This window comes from Narcine bancroftii, chromosome 5 (genome assembly GCF_036971445.1).
Source record: "Narcine bancroftii isolate sNarBan1 chromosome 5, sNarBan1.hap1, whole genome shotgun sequence".
Lineage (NCBI taxonomy): Eukaryota > Metazoa > Chordata > Chondrichthyes > Torpediniformes > Narcinidae > Narcine > Narcine bancroftii.
The window spans coordinates 190064393-190081582 of NC_091473.1; the positions used below are offsets into that span (position 1 = coordinate 190064393).

General features: G+C 57.4%; 1 protein-coding gene across 4 annotated transcripts in view; it reads right to left on the minus strand.

The window, feature by feature from the left end:
* The window catches only part of lmna (lamin A), a 73728-nt gene that overhangs the window by 18411 nt on the left and 38127 nt on the right, over window positions 1-17190 (minus strand). For all 4 annotated transcript variants that reach the window (XM_069940345.1, XM_069940344.1, XM_069940342.1 and 1 more), the window contains exons 3-11: window positions 9768-9924; window positions 9163-9288; window positions 8730-8900; window positions 7792-7917; window positions 7013-7233; window positions 6349-6580; window positions 5275-5382; window positions 4695-4814; window positions 3257-3349 (exon numbers count right to left, since the gene is read on the minus strand). In XM_069940345.1, the coding sequence (XP_069796446.1) occupies window positions 3257-3349; window positions 4695-4814; window positions 5275-5382; window positions 6349-6580; window positions 7013-7233; window positions 7792-7917; window positions 8730-8900; window positions 9163-9288; window positions 9768-9924 (1354 nt within the window). The remainder of the gene's footprint in view (window positions 1-3256; window positions 3350-4694; window positions 4815-5274; window positions 5383-6348; window positions 6581-7012; window positions 7234-7791; window positions 7918-8729; window positions 8901-9162; window positions 9289-9767; window positions 9925-17190) is intronic.

The following is a 17190-nucleotide window of genomic DNA, read 5'->3' on the forward strand; positions in this document are numbered from 1 at the left end:
ACTGTCCCACCTGCCCACACCTCTCTAAACCCGTCCTATCCATGGATCTATCCAAATGCCCCACCCACACTGGTCCCACCTGCCCACATCCCTCCAAACCCATCCTATCCATGGATCTATCCAAATGTTGCACTTGCCCATGTCCCTCCAAATCAGGGGTGGGAAATATTACTAACCAGAAAGCACCTATGGCCAAGGGATCACTTAAAGTGGGATGTGAGTCAGAAGGTTGAGAATCACTGCTCTTGACCCAGTTGTTACTGAAATATTTTGCTTGAGAAAAATGGTCATTGAACCATTTCCTTTGGAGTCCTGAAACCGTGCATATAACAAGGCAACAAGGGTCGATTAAAACAGTGGGTTTCAATCTTTTTCTTCCCACTCACTTCCCACTTTAAATAATCTCTAGGCCATCGGTGCTCTGTGATTAGTAAGGGATTGCTTAAGGTGGGATGAGGGTGGAAAAGAAAAGGTTGAGAACCACTGGTTTAAGGGGACAGTCGGGGGGAACAAGCTGAAGTGGTGAATACGGACTTGATTTGGCTCGGTGGATGGAGAGCTACGTGAAGGTCAATGGTATAAAGCATGGACTAGATGGGCCGAAGGGTTTGCACTGTGTTCTAGAATTGGCAGATCAGGAGGGAGGTCCTCGGTTAGGGTGGTGGGTGGGGGTGGAGGGAAAAAATGAAAGGTCACGGGGAGAAGGTAGGGGATAGTAATCTGGTCATGGTCGGGATCGAATTCGAAGGGCCAAACGGCCTGATTCCCCTCCCGAGACATGCGAGGATTTCGTGATGTGCTCAAGAAAACAGACCCTGCTCTTGAGGAGGGCGACAAATGCCTTGAACTCAGGCAACACTGTCTGAGCCCTTTTATCCCCCTCCCCCATTCCCTCTGCTATCAGGTCTCCTGTCAACCCCCGCCCCCCCCCCTACCGTCCCCGGGGATAGTGATCGATAAGGAAACCCTCCACGTCTTGCTGATTAATACCTCTTCCTCCCCAGCTCACCCGCACCTTCCATGTCCTCAACACCGCGACCGGCTGGAGGGCTGGCCAGCGTCCATAGGGGTGGACGTTACTGGGAGGGGGGTGCTGGGACCCTTCGGGGCAGAGTGGGGACAGGAGGGAGGTAAACCTCGACAGTTCGCCTCCCTCCGCAGACGCCTGAGCCCCCGCACACCACCTCCCCCTGGATCCGACGGCTTGCGGAGACTGACTGAATCGGCAGCCACTTAGAAAACGGGGTAAGGTTTTGGGGGGAACTTCCTCACGCAGAGAGTGGCAGGAGTGTGGAATCCAGGCTCGGTTTTCAATTTTTTTTTAAAGAAGAATTTGGGCAGGTGCATGGATGGGAGGGGTGACATGGTCTACAAGGGCCGAAGGGCCAGTTTCTGTGCTGTGGTTCTAAATCAGGAAGCCATTTTTGAAAAAAACAAATAGGAGATTCGGGCGAGTTTTCAACATGACTTTATTTAAACAAATCAGATGTGGATACAAGATCTCACTTGGCTTCATTTGATTTAGGTCCTGTGGACAATTTACAAACCAGGGGCCTCCCAGTGTGTGATCCCCCCCCTCATGTCCTTCGTCCCGACTCCTGAGCATGCACCATGAAATCCTGGCAGTTCGCGAACGGCAGAGATTTGTGCTGGACGGAGGGAGCCCTGGGTTGGGGGTGGGGGCGGGGAGCGCACGAGCTGGGGCCTCGCTCTGGACTCGAGGCCCCGGCGAGGCCTTCTGGGAAAGGTGCAGAGGGCGGCCAGGCCAGCGGGGGAGGGGGGGGGGTGGTGGGAGAGTGGCCTGTATCCATGCCCGGTCATAAGATATTCAAAAGCAGAGCAAACATGGTGTAATAAGGGAAGATTATTTGAGGGTTTGTTATAACGAGGGGTGGGAATGCTGGGATTGTAGTCATACGGTAGGCTGAACTGATTGGCGTCGGCGCCAAGGAGGGGGTGCCTGGTAAGAGGGAGTGCAAATGAGGGTGATGGGGTCTGCAATGGAGTTGAGGTCAGGTTCTGTAAAGGGGCAAAGGGTGTGTAACGGAGATGGGGTCAGGTTCTGCGATGGGGCATGGGGTGTGTAACAGAAATGGGGGAGTGTAATGGAGATGGGGGGTGTAACGGAGATGGAGATCAGGTTCTGTAACAGAGCATGGAGATTGGGAACTGTAACGGAGGTGGGGCCAGGTTCTGTAACAGCAGAGGATGCAGTCTGTAACGGTGGATGGGGTGTGTAAAGGAAGGTGCAATAATAAAATGCGAGAGATCTGTAATGAAAGATGCGAGGGGTTGCAATGGGAAACGAGAGGGGTGGTAACCACAGTGATCGGAGTCAGGAAGGATGGAGAAAGAGAGAGAGAGAGAGGAGGGACATGGAGGGCAACAGATGAATTGGGAGGAAAGGAAGGATTTGATGGGCCAAATGGTTTGCTCACCTCCACCACCCTCCACCATTCTCAAGCCCCTCTGCTGGGGGGAGGGTTGGTCCCCTAAACTTCAAGTGGTTCTGCAGTCAAGGTGTATGTGGGCTGGGGGGGTTGGTGTTGTGTGAGGCGGTCCTGTTGTCCCAGGGCGGGGAAAGTGGTGTTGCCAATGGGTTTGGTAGGTCAGGTGGGAGGGGAGGGGGGGAGTGAGTCTGCATGCAGCAGGGAGCGAGAGCAGGAGTGCGCGTACACGTGGGAAGGAATTTGCGTACATGGGACGGCGTATGTGTATATAGGACACCGTATGTGCATGTGGGAGTTTGCTTATGTGGGAGGGAGCGTGTGAACATGGGAAGTGGGAGGGAGTATGGGTACACAGGAGGGAGTGTGCGTACATAGAAGAGGGAGTTGTGTGCATACATTGGAAGATAAAACCCCTTCATTAACCCCTCTCCCACTCTGACACAATCCCTCCCCCACCTGAACATAACCCACCCACCCCCCTCCACCCCACTGGATGGCAGGATGCTTCCGCTGGAACAGGACGTCTTCCTCTCTACGAATGGCCAGCCAATGCGGGGTGAGACCAACCGCTGCCGGGGAACATTTGGCACGTAGTCTAGATCCTAGCCCACCGGCCCAGACCAGAGAGAGGTGCAGCAGCAAGAGGGAGAGGGCGGAAAAGGGAGGGGAGGTGTGGGGGGGCAGGGGGAGTGGAGCGGGAGGTGGAGGGGGAGAAGGAAGGGAAGGGAGAGAGGGAAGAGGGAGAGGGGAGGAGGAGGAAGGAGAGGGGGTCCGGATCTCAGGCAGGTCCACACAGGTCCCTATACCTGATGGACAGTCTGGCGCCGCAGCCCCTCGAAGGTGCCCTCGTCATTGTCGTTGATGACAGTGGAACGGGTGATCTTGCGGAAAGCCACTTCCTGGGGGGAGGGAGGGAACAGAGTTTCTATCACCATCTGAGGGTCTCTCCTTCTCTGCGGCCCCTCCCCCCGCCACCTCTCTGTGTTTGTGTGAGTGCACATGTCCCTGCGCCTCTTCATGTGTTTATGTGTGCTTGCGTCCCTGCACCTCTCCATGTTTGTGTGCACGCGTGTCCCTGCGCATCCCCGTGGTTTTGTGTGCATATGTGCACATCCTGCACATCTCCATGCATTCGTGTCCATGACTCTGCGCATCTCCATGTGCTTGTGTGCGCACGCCTTTGTGCATCTCTGTGTTTGCAAATGCCCGTGCATCTCTGTGTGTGTACACGTATGTGTCTCCGCATCTCCATGTGTTTGTGCACGCATCCCTGTGTTTGTGCGTCTCTGCGTACCTATGTTTGCGTGTGTGTGTGCATCCCTGTGCATCTCCATGTATGGTGCATGTCTCTGCGCATCTCCGTGTTTGTGCGTACGTGCCCCTGCGCCTCTTATATTCGTGTGTGCATGTCCCTGCGCCTCTCCGTGTTTTTGGGTGTGTGCGTGTCCCTGCGCCTCTCTGTGTTTGTGTGTGGTCACGTGTCCCTGTGCATCTCCATGGGTTTGTGTGCATGTGTGCACATGCGCGTCCCAGCGCATCTCCGTGTGTTTGTGTGCACTCCTCCCTATGCCTCACCGTGTGTTTGTGTATGTGGGCGTCCCTGCACCTCTCTATGTGTTTGTGTGTGTGCACGTGTCCCTTCACCTCTCCGTGTGTTTGTGTGTACATACGTCACTGTGCCTCTCTGTGTGTTTGTGTATGTGAGTCCCTGCGCCTCTCCATGTGTTTGTGTGTGCGTGTCCCTGCGCATCTCTGTGTTTGCATGCATGTGTGCATGTCCTGCACATCTCCATGCGTGTGCGCGCGCATGACTCTGCGCATCTCCTTGTTTTTGTGTGCACGCCTCCCTGCGCATCTCCTTGTTTGTATGCGTGCGTCCCTGTGCATCTCCGTGTGTGTGTGTGCACGCGTCCCTGCATCTCTCCGTGTTTGTGTGTGCATGCGCATCCCTGCGCCTCTCCATGTTAGTGCGCGCGCGTGTCCCTGCGCCTCTCTGTGTGTTTGTGCACCTGAATCCCAGGGAGGGCACAGGGTGAGGGTTGGGGATGACACGACTGATGAGAGTTGGACCATCTCTGACACCTCAGAGGGTGGGGGGGAGGGTGGACTCGTCCCAGCAGATCGGCTGGGATTAGGGTCCAATGTTCCGGGGATTGGGGGGAATCAGATGTCCGGGGTTCCAGAAGGTCGGGGGTCAAAGGTCCAGGGTTTCAGGGGGTTAGGGGCCAGAGGTCCAGGCCTCACCTCGTTGCTGCTGTTGAACAGGCTGGTTTTCGTGCTCTCTCCGGTTCCCCAGGAGCGCTGATGCTTCCACACCAGGTCGGTGGGGGGGTTGTGCGAGATTCCCGCGTCCGAGGTCCAGATCTGACAGGTGGAGGGGAAACGTTAGACAGCAAGGGAGGTGGGTGGGGGGGGGTGGGGGGGCAGGAAGAATCAGCAGAGCCCAAGGGGGAGGGCCGAAATCTAAACCTCCCCACCCCCTGCCAAATCCAGGGCATCCTGGGCACTCTCTGATCAACTGTGGTGGCCATTCTTCCCATATTCAGTGAGGGGATAATAGCTACCCATCAACTAGAGGAGGAGGATGCTGGAACCATCCACCCAGGGCCTGCTGGAGGAACGGGAATCCAGCATTCAAGCATGAACAGGGTCCATGGGAGAGACGCTCCTGGCCTGGACCCTTGCAAATGAGATGCCATTTCCCACCCCCACCTCCTGAGGGCTACAGGTTCTATCAGAGAGTCGTCTGCGGAGGGAATGGGGGTCACCCAGGGAGGAGTTGGGGGTCCACACGAGGAGGGCTGGGGGTCTGCAGGACACTCACCGTGACGGTCTTCCCAGCATGCAGCACAAACTTCGGGGGGAACTTGTAGGCGGTAGTGGGACGGGAGCCGATCTGTGCCTTCACCTGCCAGCTTCCCATCAGCTGGTCCTGGTGGGGGGGAAGATGGGGGTGTTACACCAGCTCACTGCAAGTGGGATGGGGGAGAAAGGCTGGGAGAATTTCCGGGGAAGAGATGGGGATGATCCTGGGAAAGAGGGGGCTGAGACAGAGAGAGGGGGGTCTGGAAAGGGGGTCCTCCGGGGTGAGAGAGGGGTCTGGGGAGAAAGAGGGGGGGTCTGGGGAGAAGTGGGGGGGGAATCCAGGGAGAAAGAGGGGGTGGGTCCCGGGAGAAAGGAGGGGGGGGGTCTGGGGAGAAGGGAGGAGGGGTCCGGGGAGAAAGGGAGGAGGGGTCCGGGGAGAAAGGGAGGAGGGGTCCGGGGAGAAAGGGAGGAGGGGTCCGGGGAGAAAGGGAGGAGGGGTCCGGGGAGAAAGGGAGGAGGGGTCCGGGGAGAAAGGGAGGAGGGGTCCGGGGAGAAAGGGAGGAGGGGTCCGGGGAGAAAGGGAGGAGGGGTCTGGGAGAGGGTGCATCTCTGGGGGGGAGTCTCCAGGGAGAAAGGTGGGAGTCTCCTGGAGGTGGGGGGAGGATGACAGAGGAGGAGAGGTTTCTCTCGGGGGGTAGTCTTTAGGGAGGGGGATTCTCTAGGGGAGGAAGGAGTTTCTGGAGAGAGGGTGAGGGGTGGGGAGTGTCTGGATGGAAGGGTGGGTAGGGGAGGGAAGAGGCAGTGTCTGGGGAGAAGGAGGGCTTCAGGGAGGAGGGTGGGTGGTGGTCTCTGGGGAGAATGGGATAGAGGTGTCTCTGGCCTTGATGGGGTGTGTGGCCTCAGAGGGGACAGTCTTGGGAGATATTGGTGTCTTGGGGGAAATGGGGATGGGTAGTGGAGGCCCTGGGGGGTCTCAATGGATAGGGTTAGGGCTCGGGGGTAATGGGAGATGGGACGGGGTGGGACGAGTTGAGGGTCTCGGGGATGTCGGGGGAATGGGGGAACGGACAGACAAGGGGTCTGTGGGTCTCACCTGATCGGAGCGGTTCCTCAGCCGGATGTACTTGCCCTCCAGGTCAACGGCCTCCACAGCGACCCGGCCCCTGGAGCTGGCCTGCTGAGACACACCCAACACCTCCTCCGTTTCCATATCCTCGACACGTCGCCGCTTGGTTCCCACAACTGCCTGCCCGCCGTGGGCCGCCCGGCTCCCGCTGGTCCTCGAGCTGGACCCTTGGGGAGGGGGGCTGGGGGACAGGCGCAGCCTGGAGGGGAGGGGGAGAGAGAGAGAGAGAGAGAACGCAGTGTCAGCAAGTACAAACCCCTCCCCCCCACTGCCTGTCCACGGGGGATGGAGGAGGGTGAAGTCAAAGAGGATGCAGGAGGATCAAAGGGTCAGGGGGCAGAACAGGGTCAAGAGGTCAGCAAAAGGAGGGTCGGCAAAGGCTCAGAGAGTCAGTGAGAGGGTGGAGGGGGAAGCCGAAGAGTCAAAGATATGTGGGAAGGTCAAAGAGTCGGGGTTGGGGAGGGGAGACAGCACAGGGTCAAAGGGCAGCCGGGGGTCAAAGGGTCAGGGGAGCTCCAAGTCAAAGGGTTCGGGGGCAGCATGGGGTCTAAGGATGAGGGGACAGTAAGAGGTCAGCTGGGGATGTAATAGGACAGTTGGATGGGTCGGGGTGGGTCAGGGGTCACCCCACCTCTCCTCCTCGCCCTCTAGCATCTTGCGGTAGGCGTTGATCTCCATATCCAGCGCCAGCTTGACGTCCAGCAGCTCCTGGTACTCGTCGAGCTGGACCTGCATGCGCCGCTGCATGTCAGCCATCTCCCGGTCCTTATCGGCCAGCAGCCGGCGGCTCGAGTCCCGCTCACGCTGCAGTGCAGCCTCCAGCTCCTGAATCTTTGCCTCCTTGGCTGCGATCTGTGGGCAGAGGTCACAGGTGAGGGGGGCTGGCCACGGCAGGAGGTCAGGTGTCACGCACCGGCCCAGGTAGAGGTTCAGGGGCTGACCGGGGCAGCAGGTTTGGAGGGGTGTGTGTCGCGCATTACAGAGGACAGTCTTAAGGTCACAGGTCAGCAATGCGTAGAGCAGAGAGCCCCACTGCTGGTTTCCCATACCCCCAGGACCCATCAGCCCAACCTATCTCTCACCCTCTATCTGTGCCTTCACCCAAGGCCCCTGACACTCCTGCCCTCCCCCCACCCCGGACTCCCTCCTCTTGGCCTCACTAACACATTCCACCCCCCCACCCCAACTCCACGGACATTGCTCTGACACCCACTTTCCCTCGGGCCTGGCGGCATCTGTGGGAGGAGTCGTCATCGCAGGCAATAAAGGTGAATTAGTGGGTGGGGGGAGGGGTGAGAAAGGTTGTATCCACCTGCACCCCCATGATTGGCTCAGGGAGACCCCTCACCCACCTCCCCCCCACCCCCACATGGACCCCCGCCGGCCTTCCGCTCTTGTTGTCGGCATTACCTGGTTCTGCAGCTGCTTCAGCTGGGTGGACAGGGTGTCCAATCGGAGGCGAGTGGACGACAACTCCTCGTGGGCTGCACCAATGAGGTTGCTGTTCCTCTCGGCCGAGAACTTGGCGTTTTCCAGCTGCAAGGGAAAGGAAGGTCAGCGCTCTGTTGGGACAGCAGGAAGAAGAGGGGCCAAATGGTGGCATCCTAGTCAGCACAAATGAGATAGGCAGAAAGGCCTGCTTCTGGGCCAAGCCCCTTCCTTTCCCCCCTCCCCCATTCTCCCACTTTCCCTCCCTCTCACTCCCTCTTCCTTCGCCCACCCTCCCCATTTCTCTCCTTTCTCCCCATCTCCCTCCCTTCCACTCACACCTGCCTCTCGCCTCCCTCCCCTCCTTCATCCTCCCGCCACCCTCCTCCATTCCTCCACCATCCATTCTCCCCTCCCACCGTTTCCCCTCCCCACCCCCTCTCCCTCCTTCTCTCCCCATCCCTTCCTTAGCTGTCTCCCTCCCTCCCTCCTCCTCCCCCCCTCCTCGATCCCCCCTCTTGCAGCCACATTACACCTCCTTATTTCTGTGCAAGGTTCAAATGATCCATTTGCTGTCATGTGCCCCGAGACACAAAGAAAAGCTTGGTTCTGCGATCTATCCAGGCAAGTCAACTTGTAGAACAGTAGGAAATGCAATAATAAATTAGCGCGGGGCGCGGTGTTGCAGTCGCACGGCGCGGGCCGTGGTGTTGCAGTCGCATGCCGCGGGACGCAGTGTTGCAGTCGCATGGCACAGGGCGCTGTGTTGCAGGGATGGAGTAATTGGGGGACAGGAACCCCGATAAGGTATCTCTTGTCGTGACATTGCGTTCCAGGCCAAACCAAGGTCCAGGAAGGCCTCACACCTCCTCTCCCGTCCTTCGCCTCAGGGGTCAAGGGTGATGGATCAGGCTGGTTACCTTGGAGTTGTAGGTCTTCTCTAGCTCCTCCTTGTACAGACGGACCTGCTCTTCGTGCTGGGAGCGCAGGTCATTCAGGGCATCCGCCAGCTTACTCTCGTACTCTCGCTGCCGCCCTGAGTCGATTTCCACCAAGCGCGACTCATGGCGCCTCTTGGTCTCGCGGATTTCCTGTTGGTATTAGTAGGGGTTGAAGTTCAAGGTTCAGAGGAGTGTGTGGGGGAGGGTCAGGGTTCTGGAGCACGATGGAAGGGTTAGGGTTCAGAGAAGCGCGGGGGTGGGTCAAGGTTCAGAGGAGCGCGGGGGGTGGGTCGAGGTTCAGAGGAGGAAGTTGGAGCGGGTGGGGGGAGACAGAGATGGAGGGGGAGGGGGTGACGGGGGCAACGGAGGGGAGGGGGAGACAGTTGGGGAGATGGAGTGGCAGGGAACCTACCTCATTGTACAGGTTCCGCTGGAAGTCCAGCTCCTCCTGCAGGGTCTGGGCCCGGTTCTCACACTCCACCCTCCGCAGCATCTCGTCGTGAAGCTGCTTCTTGGCGTCGCCCAGGGCCATCTCCAGCTGTGGGGTTAGGGGTAGATTCAACTAGGTCCATGTGCCCTCCGTCAGCCCCCTTCCTTGCTCAGAGACCCCCTCTCCACCCCAGAGACACCCTCCCCATTCCCTCTCTGGCTCAGAGACCCCCTCCCCATCCACTCCCTGGCACTGATCCCCTCTCCCTCCCCAGCATGGAGGCCCTCTCCCCTCCTTGTCATAGAGATACCCTCCCCATCCCCTCCCTGTAACAGAGACCCCTCTCCTCATCCCCTCCCTGGCAATGGAGACCCCCTCCCCATCTCCTCCCTGGCACAGCGAACCCCCTACCCATCCCCTCCCTGGCATGGCGAACCCCCTCCCCATCCCCTCCCTGGCTCGGCGAACCCCCTCCATGCCCCACTCTCCCCCATTCTCCTCTCATGCCCCTGGAATTCCCCCAACTCTCCGGGAGCCCCTTACCTGGGGTTCCTCCCCTCCATTTTCAGGACCCTCCCCCCTGGTACCTTGGCGATCTTGGCCCGCAGCTCTCGTATTTCAGTGTCCAGGTTGCGTTTATCGGCCAGCGCGGTGGACAGCGAGGCATCCTTGGAGTTCAGGATGGCCTCGAGGTCACGGAGCCGCGCCTGGGCCGCGGCCAGTTCAGACTCCTTCTTTGCATTCCTGGGGAGGGGGGAGTTGAAGGGGTGAGAGTGAAGGGGGATGGGAGGTGAGGGGGTAGAGGTAGAGACAGGGTAGAGAGGGGAGAGAGATGGGGAGGGGAGAGAAAAGGGGTGGGGAAAAGAGGGGGGGGAAGGGGTAGTGAAGGGGGAGGGGAAACAAGAGATGTTAAGGTTAGGGCCACACCAGCAGAGGTAGGTAGCTGAAGTCAATATAACAGCCTGTGGGGGCGGGTCATCAAGGGACAGCAGCCACTCATTGGGCTGAATGGACCCTTCTAGTTCTTTCACTCAGTTGTCTGTGGGTTTAAATGTAGTCGTACAGCATGGTAACAGGCCCTTCCGGCCCATGCCGCTCAATTTACACCCCATTAACCTACAACTCCCCCACTTGGTACGTTTCAAAGGGTGGGAGGAAACCCACACAGTCGCGGGGAGGACATACAAATTCCTTAAAGGCAGCACGGGACTCGAACCCCAGCCGCTGGGGCTGTAACAGTGTTGCGCCAACCTGGCCTTCCCTGTGCTCGGCCTGATAGTGTGCGCCCTGTGCGCACGTACATGCAGATGTGCATGAGCTCGTGCATGCACTTTTGAGCATGTGCATGTGTAGCTCAGGGCGAGCATGCACGTGCATGGCTCTGAGCACTTGCATGTGTGTGTAGCGTGACTGTGTGCGCACGCAGGTATGGCACTGTCTGTGTGCACGAGTGCGTGAGGCCTTGCTCCCGTGTGCGCGTGAGTCTGATTCTCTTTGACTCTGGGTTGGGGGTGTGTGTGTGCATTTGCAGCTGTGTGCTTAGCACGTTTCAATGGGCTGAACAACCTGCTTCAGTGTTGGGCCGACCACCCCATCACAGGCTCCGGTTCAACACTAGAGGGCCTGGTGTCTGCATCCCAGCTGGGACAGGATCTGGGATCAGATTCACACCCACAGGGAGGAGGGACGCAGGGCTCAGAGACATGGCCCCCCACTCTTCTCCCCAGCTGCCCCTCCTTACTGTCCCCACCCCACCTATCCCCAACCCTGCAGCCTGTCTTTGTGATGAGGTACAGACACGTTTTCCTGGCAACAGCCAGTTCCTGTTCCAAATGACTCACAGCTGGCAACCAGGGAACCAGCATACCACAAGCGTTCGTCACCTCTTCCAGTGTAGTCACATCCCAGCCCAAACCCAGGGTGGGGGGGAAAAGAGAGAGAAAGAGAGAAAGAGAGGGGGAGGGGGGAGGGGGGAGAGAGAGAGAGGGAGGGAGGGAGGGAGGGAGGGGAGAGAGAGAGGAGAGAGAGAGGGAGGGGAGAGCGGGGAGGGAAAGAGCGGGGAGGGAAAGAAGAGCGGGGGGGGGGGTAGTGTACTGGATGATGATTAGGATCTGGCCTGACCAACTGCTGCCCCCAACCTGAATCAATCACACTGCCCCCTCCCCCTCCATCCAAGCCCTTAACCATGGGGCAGAACATAAGGGGGGCGTGGTTCCCCGCAAGGAGTGGGCCTGGTGGGCCACCGAGAGGTCGGACCCCTTCAACTGGCAGCAGTGCTGGACCTTCTCCCAACAAGCTCTGCACTGGGTGCAGGGGGAAGGAAGGTGGGCTGAAGGGGCTCAGCGATGTGTCAGAGAGGGGGTGCTCCCAGCCTCAAGCCCTTGCTGCTTCCCTGGCAGACCTCAGACTGGCTCTCAGCAGAAATAAATGCTGAAGACATCTCACAGACCACAGGTTCCCTGTTAATTACCAGAACAAAATCCTACTTTCCACCACACTCTTTGCAAACCCTGGGCAGTCACTGGACGGGTCTTTTAAGCTCTGAAGCTTATAAAAGATCCCCAAGATCTGATGACTCACAAGGGGTTTCTGCAGAGGCATGTCTGAGAGACGGGCCAGGCGTCACTGAAGCCGACTACCCTGGGCTATCTGTCTCTGGGGCCGACATCAGGCCCTAACGGCAAACCTGGCAGGGCATTCACAGAAGCTTGCAACCTCTCATTGCTGGTATGGGGGATGCCAATATCCGAGCACAAAGCCCTCGAGGTAGTGGGCATAACAGGCTCCCCACCATCAGAAACGCTAACGGCGGCGGTGGGGGGGGGGAGGAGGTGCCGTTGGAGGGCAGCTGGTCCAGCCCGCCTGGCGTGTGCTCCGTTCTCGCTGCTGCCATCAGGAAAGAAGTACAGCAGGTGCCCCAAGACCTGACCCCTCACCAGGTTCAGGAACAGCTGTTGCCCCCTCCCCCATCAGAATCCTCATCGACAGACTTAATCAGGGGCTCTGACTTGTGCACTTTATTGAGTTTCTTTTTGTCTGCTCTGTATTGCACAGTCAGTTTGTTTACATTGGTTATCTGCTTACGCTGTGTGGTCTATTCTGCTGCAACCGTAGGAAGACGAATCTCGGGGTCATTTGCGATGTCATATACGCACTTGGACAATAAATCTGCACAGAGGTTCCCACCTGCCTCAAAAGGGCATCGATCATCTCGATGCCCAAGAAGCTGCCTCAATGATAACCGCCCAGTAGAACTAACTTCTGATTTGAGAGGCTGGTCTTGGCCAGAATTAACAAAGGTCTGGACCCGCTGCTGTACACCTCTTGCCGCCATCGCCCCGCGGCAGATGCGATATCACTGGCCCTCCGCTCAGCTCTGGATCCCCTCAAAAGCAGCAATTCGTGCATCCGGCAGCTCTTCATTGACAACAGCTCAGCTTTCAACACCATTATCCCCCATCCCCCCCCACCCCAGTGCTGGTCAACGAGCTCCAAACCTTGGGCCTCTGCCCACCATCCCCCACCACTGCAACTGGATGTCCTCATTGGAAGACCACAGTCAGTACCAATTGGAAACAATGTCTCCCCCTCACTGATCATCGACACAGGCGCATCCCAGGGACGCGAGCTTAGCCCACTGCTCTACTCACAACCGCGTGGCCAGGCACAATTTCAATACCATCTACAAATTTGCCGATGACACCGCGGTTTTCGGCAGAATCAGAAATGGCAAAGAGGAAAGCGAACAGGAGGGAGAGAGATCAGCTCTTTGGGTGGTGTCACGACAACAACCATGTGCTCACTGTTGGCAAAAACTCCTGATTGTGGATTTTGGGGGGAGGGGCAGGGGGAAGTCTGGGGAACACGACCCAATCCTCGTCGAGGGCTCAGTTAATGGAGAGGGTAAAGAACTTCAAATTCCCGGATTCCAACATTGCCAAGGACCGTGATTGCAATCACGAAGAAGGCTCACTGGCGGCTAGACCTCGTGGGGTGTTTGAGGAGACTCGGTGTGTTACCGAAGACTGCCGTACGCTCTAACAGGCAGATCGTGTTGAGCGTTCTGGCCGGTTGCATCACCGCCTGGTACAGAGGTGCCAACTCTCAGGGCAAAAAAAAAAAACTTGTTAACTCGGCCTGCGACATCACAGGTACCCGACCACTTCATTGAGGACAATTCCAAGAGCGATACGTGGAGAAAGTAGCTTGATCCTCCAGGACGCCCCCTCCCCACACCACCCAAGCCAGGGCCACTTCAATCTGCTACTGTCGGGAAGGAGGTGCAGGAGCCCGAAGACGAGCTCCTGGCACCACAAGGACGGCTCCCCCCCCCCCCCGCTCCGCCATCGGATTCCAGAATCATCAATGAACCATGGACACGGCCTGGCTTTGACTTTTCAGGCACTATTTTAAATTTTTTTTTTGTAAGGTAGTTTAAATACACGTTCGCCCTGCAACGCTGCTGCAAACCAACGAATCTTGTGACTTGTCCATGACAATAAATTCGGATTCTGCTCCCTGAAAGCGGGGAACACAGGTGGGCGGGCCAGTGAAGGAGGCATCTGGCCACCCCCTCCACCCATTCGTTGACGGGGGCACTGAGCACAGGAGGCGTGACGTGGGCAAGACTGTGCTTGGGAGCACTGCGGGCAGTTCCATTCCAGGAGAGGGAGGTCACTGAGCTGGGGAAGGGGCGGGGGGTGGAGAAGATTCACGGGGGAAACAGAGAAGATTCGCGGGGTGGGGGGGGCGGAGAAAGATTCCTGGGTATTCTTGAGGCAGAGGCTGGGACCTTTCTCCCTGGAATATTGGGGGCTGAAGGAAGGGTAGGGGGAGGAACCTTATCAAGTTTACGGACAAGGAGTACGGTCTCAGTCTCTTCCCCCAGGTGCGAGGGGTCTAAAGGAGGATCAAAGGGGAGAGGTTTAAAGGGGACCTGAGGGGAAGAGAGTTGTGGAATGAGGGAGGGGACAACTGCCCCTTTTGGAGGACATTTGGATGGGCTCCTGGATAGGGCAGGGATCGAACGCAGGTAAATGGGAGAAAAAAGGATCCAGCAGGAAAGGGTTGGGTTGAAAGGCCTGTTACCCAGCTGTCAAACTACACTCTCCCACTGTCCCTCTCCAGGAAGGGCAGTATTTGGGCCAGGGATGATCTGCTGAACCAGGGCCTTGTGCTGTGGGAGGGACAGATGCAGGCCCGACAGATGAACGGCAGTTACAGCACAAGGATTGTTGGCTGGATTTACCAGCTTCTTTTAATCTCGCGCGCCATAGCGGACAGGCAGGCCTTTGTTCAGCTGACGAGCATGTGTCTCCTAGCCCCAGAGAAGTTAATTCAGGAAGGACACATGCCTGGGCCTGTCTGCCTGCCAGGTTTCAGAGTACAGGAGTGGGGCATCAGCTTATAACTTTACAACCATGGGTCAAACCACAGCCAGGGTCCTGCAGCCAGTCCTGGTCCCCACACCACAGCAAGAAGTTATGGGAGGCCACTCTGTCCATCCATGCCAGCTCCAAGCTATCCCATTCCCCCACAGCCTTTCAAACAGGCCCATCTCTGGCCCATTCCAGGCCAGCCCCAGTTGGTTGTATTTGGTCCCTCTTGACCTTTCCTGTTGGGCAACAGTCCAGGCTTAACTGCGCCCATAGCTGCCATTACCAATCCCCCTTCCCCTACCCGGATTGTAAAAGGTGCCCATTGGGACTCTCCACATAGAGCAGAATGGAGGAGGCAGAGATTGAAGTAGGGTGGGAGGGGGGAGGGGGAGAGATGGACAGGGAAGCGGGAGGGGGGGAGAGAAAGAGAGAGAGAGGGAAAAAGAAATAAAATGTGGTGAGGGCACAAGTGAGAGAGAGTGAAGGTGAGGATGAGAGAGAGAGCTGGGGACACGAGAGAGAGAAGGTGGAGACATGAGAGAGAGAGAGAAGGTGGAGACATGAGAGAGAGAGAGAAGGTGGAGACTTGAGAGAGAGAGAGAAGGTGGAGACACGAGAGAGAGGTGGAGACACGAGAGAGAGGTGGAGACACGAGAGAGAGAGGTGGAGACACAAGAGAGGGAGAGAGAAGGTGGAGTCACGAGAGAGAGAGAGAAGGTGGAGACACGAGAGAGGTGGAGACACGAGAGCGAGAGATGGAGACACGAGAGAGAGAAGGTGGAGACACGAGAGAGAGGTGGAGACACGAGAGAGAGAAGGTGGAGACACGAGAGAGAGAAGGTGGAGACACGAGAGAGAGAAGGTGGAGACACGAGAGAGAGGTGGAGACACGAGAGAGAGGTGGAGACACGAGAGAGAGGTGGAGACATGAGAGAGAGAGAAGGTGGCAACACGAGAGAGAGAGCGAGAAGGTGGAGACGTGAGAGGAGAGGTAGAGACGAGAGAGAGAGAGAAGGTGGAGACACGAGAGAGAGAGAAGGTGGAGACACGAGAGAGAGGTGGAGACACGAGAGAGAGAGAAGGTGGAGACACGAGAAAGGGAGAGAGAAGGTGGAGACACGAGAGAGAGAGGTGGAGACACGAGAGAGAGAGAAGGTGGAGACACGAGAAAGGGAGAGAGAAGGTGGAGACACGAGAGAGAGAGGTGGAGACACGAGAGAGAGAGAAGGTGGAGACACGAGAGAGAGAGAAGGTGGCGACATGAGAGAGAGAGAGAAGGTGGAGACGTGAGAGGAGAGATGGAGACGAGAGAGAGAGAGAAGGTGGAGACACGAGAGAGTGAGAGAGAGAGAGTTTGGGTGGGACAGAAAGGTTGGGATTAGAGACCGTGGTGAACCACTGTTCATATTCTCCATACGTGTGTGGCCAGCCTGCCCCTTGCTGCTTTTACCTGTTGCTCCTCTCCCTTGATTCCCCTCATAAAGGTGGCAACGCATTAAACCTTCCCACAGAGCAAGGTCCGGTCTCGGGTCAGCAAAGTGAGACACACCTTCTGCTTATGGTAATAAAAACCGATCAGAGAGGGTCTAGTCTTTAGAGTTATCGATAGCACATCAGATTGTGAGAGAGGGGCGGGACGAGAGAGAGGGGAGGGACGAGAGAGAGAGAGAGGGGAGGGATGAGAGAGGGGTGGGATGAGAGTGAGGGGTGGGATGAGAGAGAGAGGGGGAGGGATGAGAGAGGGGGCGGGACGGGAGAGAGAGAGAGATGGGCAGGATGAGAGAGAGGGGCGGGACCAGAGAGAGAAGGGGGTGGGATGAGAGAGAGGGGCGGGACCAGAGAGATCAAAAACAGAAGCTGTCAATGGCCATGAACTGCGGGGAACAGTTCCAAACTCCAGGACAGCAGGCCAAAGGTCTACACAGTGGAGTTCAACACACTGTCGAGCTGGATCATTATGCTCAGGTTGAGAGTGAATATGGATGTGTCCTTTGACCTTGTTCCCTCTCAATCAGTCCTGGGATGTTCCCAGTAATGGGGCAGGGAGGGCAACAAAAAATATTAAAAATCAAACCCCCGCCCACCACCATGATGCCCTATGACTTCCCCTCTTGCCGCTCCCACCATTGCCTAGTCTTGGTGACTGCTGCATTGTGGAGCATGTGGCATTCACCTGGCCAAACACTGATCGGGCTACAACACAGGAAAACGGGGTCCCTTCAGCCCAACTCTTCCATGCTAGCCAAGCCTATCCTTCCTGCCTGTGAACCTTCTCTACCCTGGAGCCCATCCTTTAAACAGTGAGATTGTCCCCTCTCTACCACTTCTGCGCCCTCTGCGTGAAGACGGCGTCCCCTCAGGTCACCTTTAAATCTTTCCCCTCTCATCTTGAGCCCTCTACTTGAGCGGGGCGGGGGGGGGTGCGGGGAAGATTGTGACCATTCACCTTGTCCGTGCCTCATGCAAACCTTGATAAGACTTTCCCCACCTCACCCTCTTCCTCGGGACCTGGGAACATAACCTCCCTGCTTCCTAAAATCAGTTCCTCCCGCGATGAATGCCATTGGCCTTCCCGCTGCACCTGAAAACCCACTTTTTGGGATTCATGCACCAGTCCTCCCAAGGCCTCCTG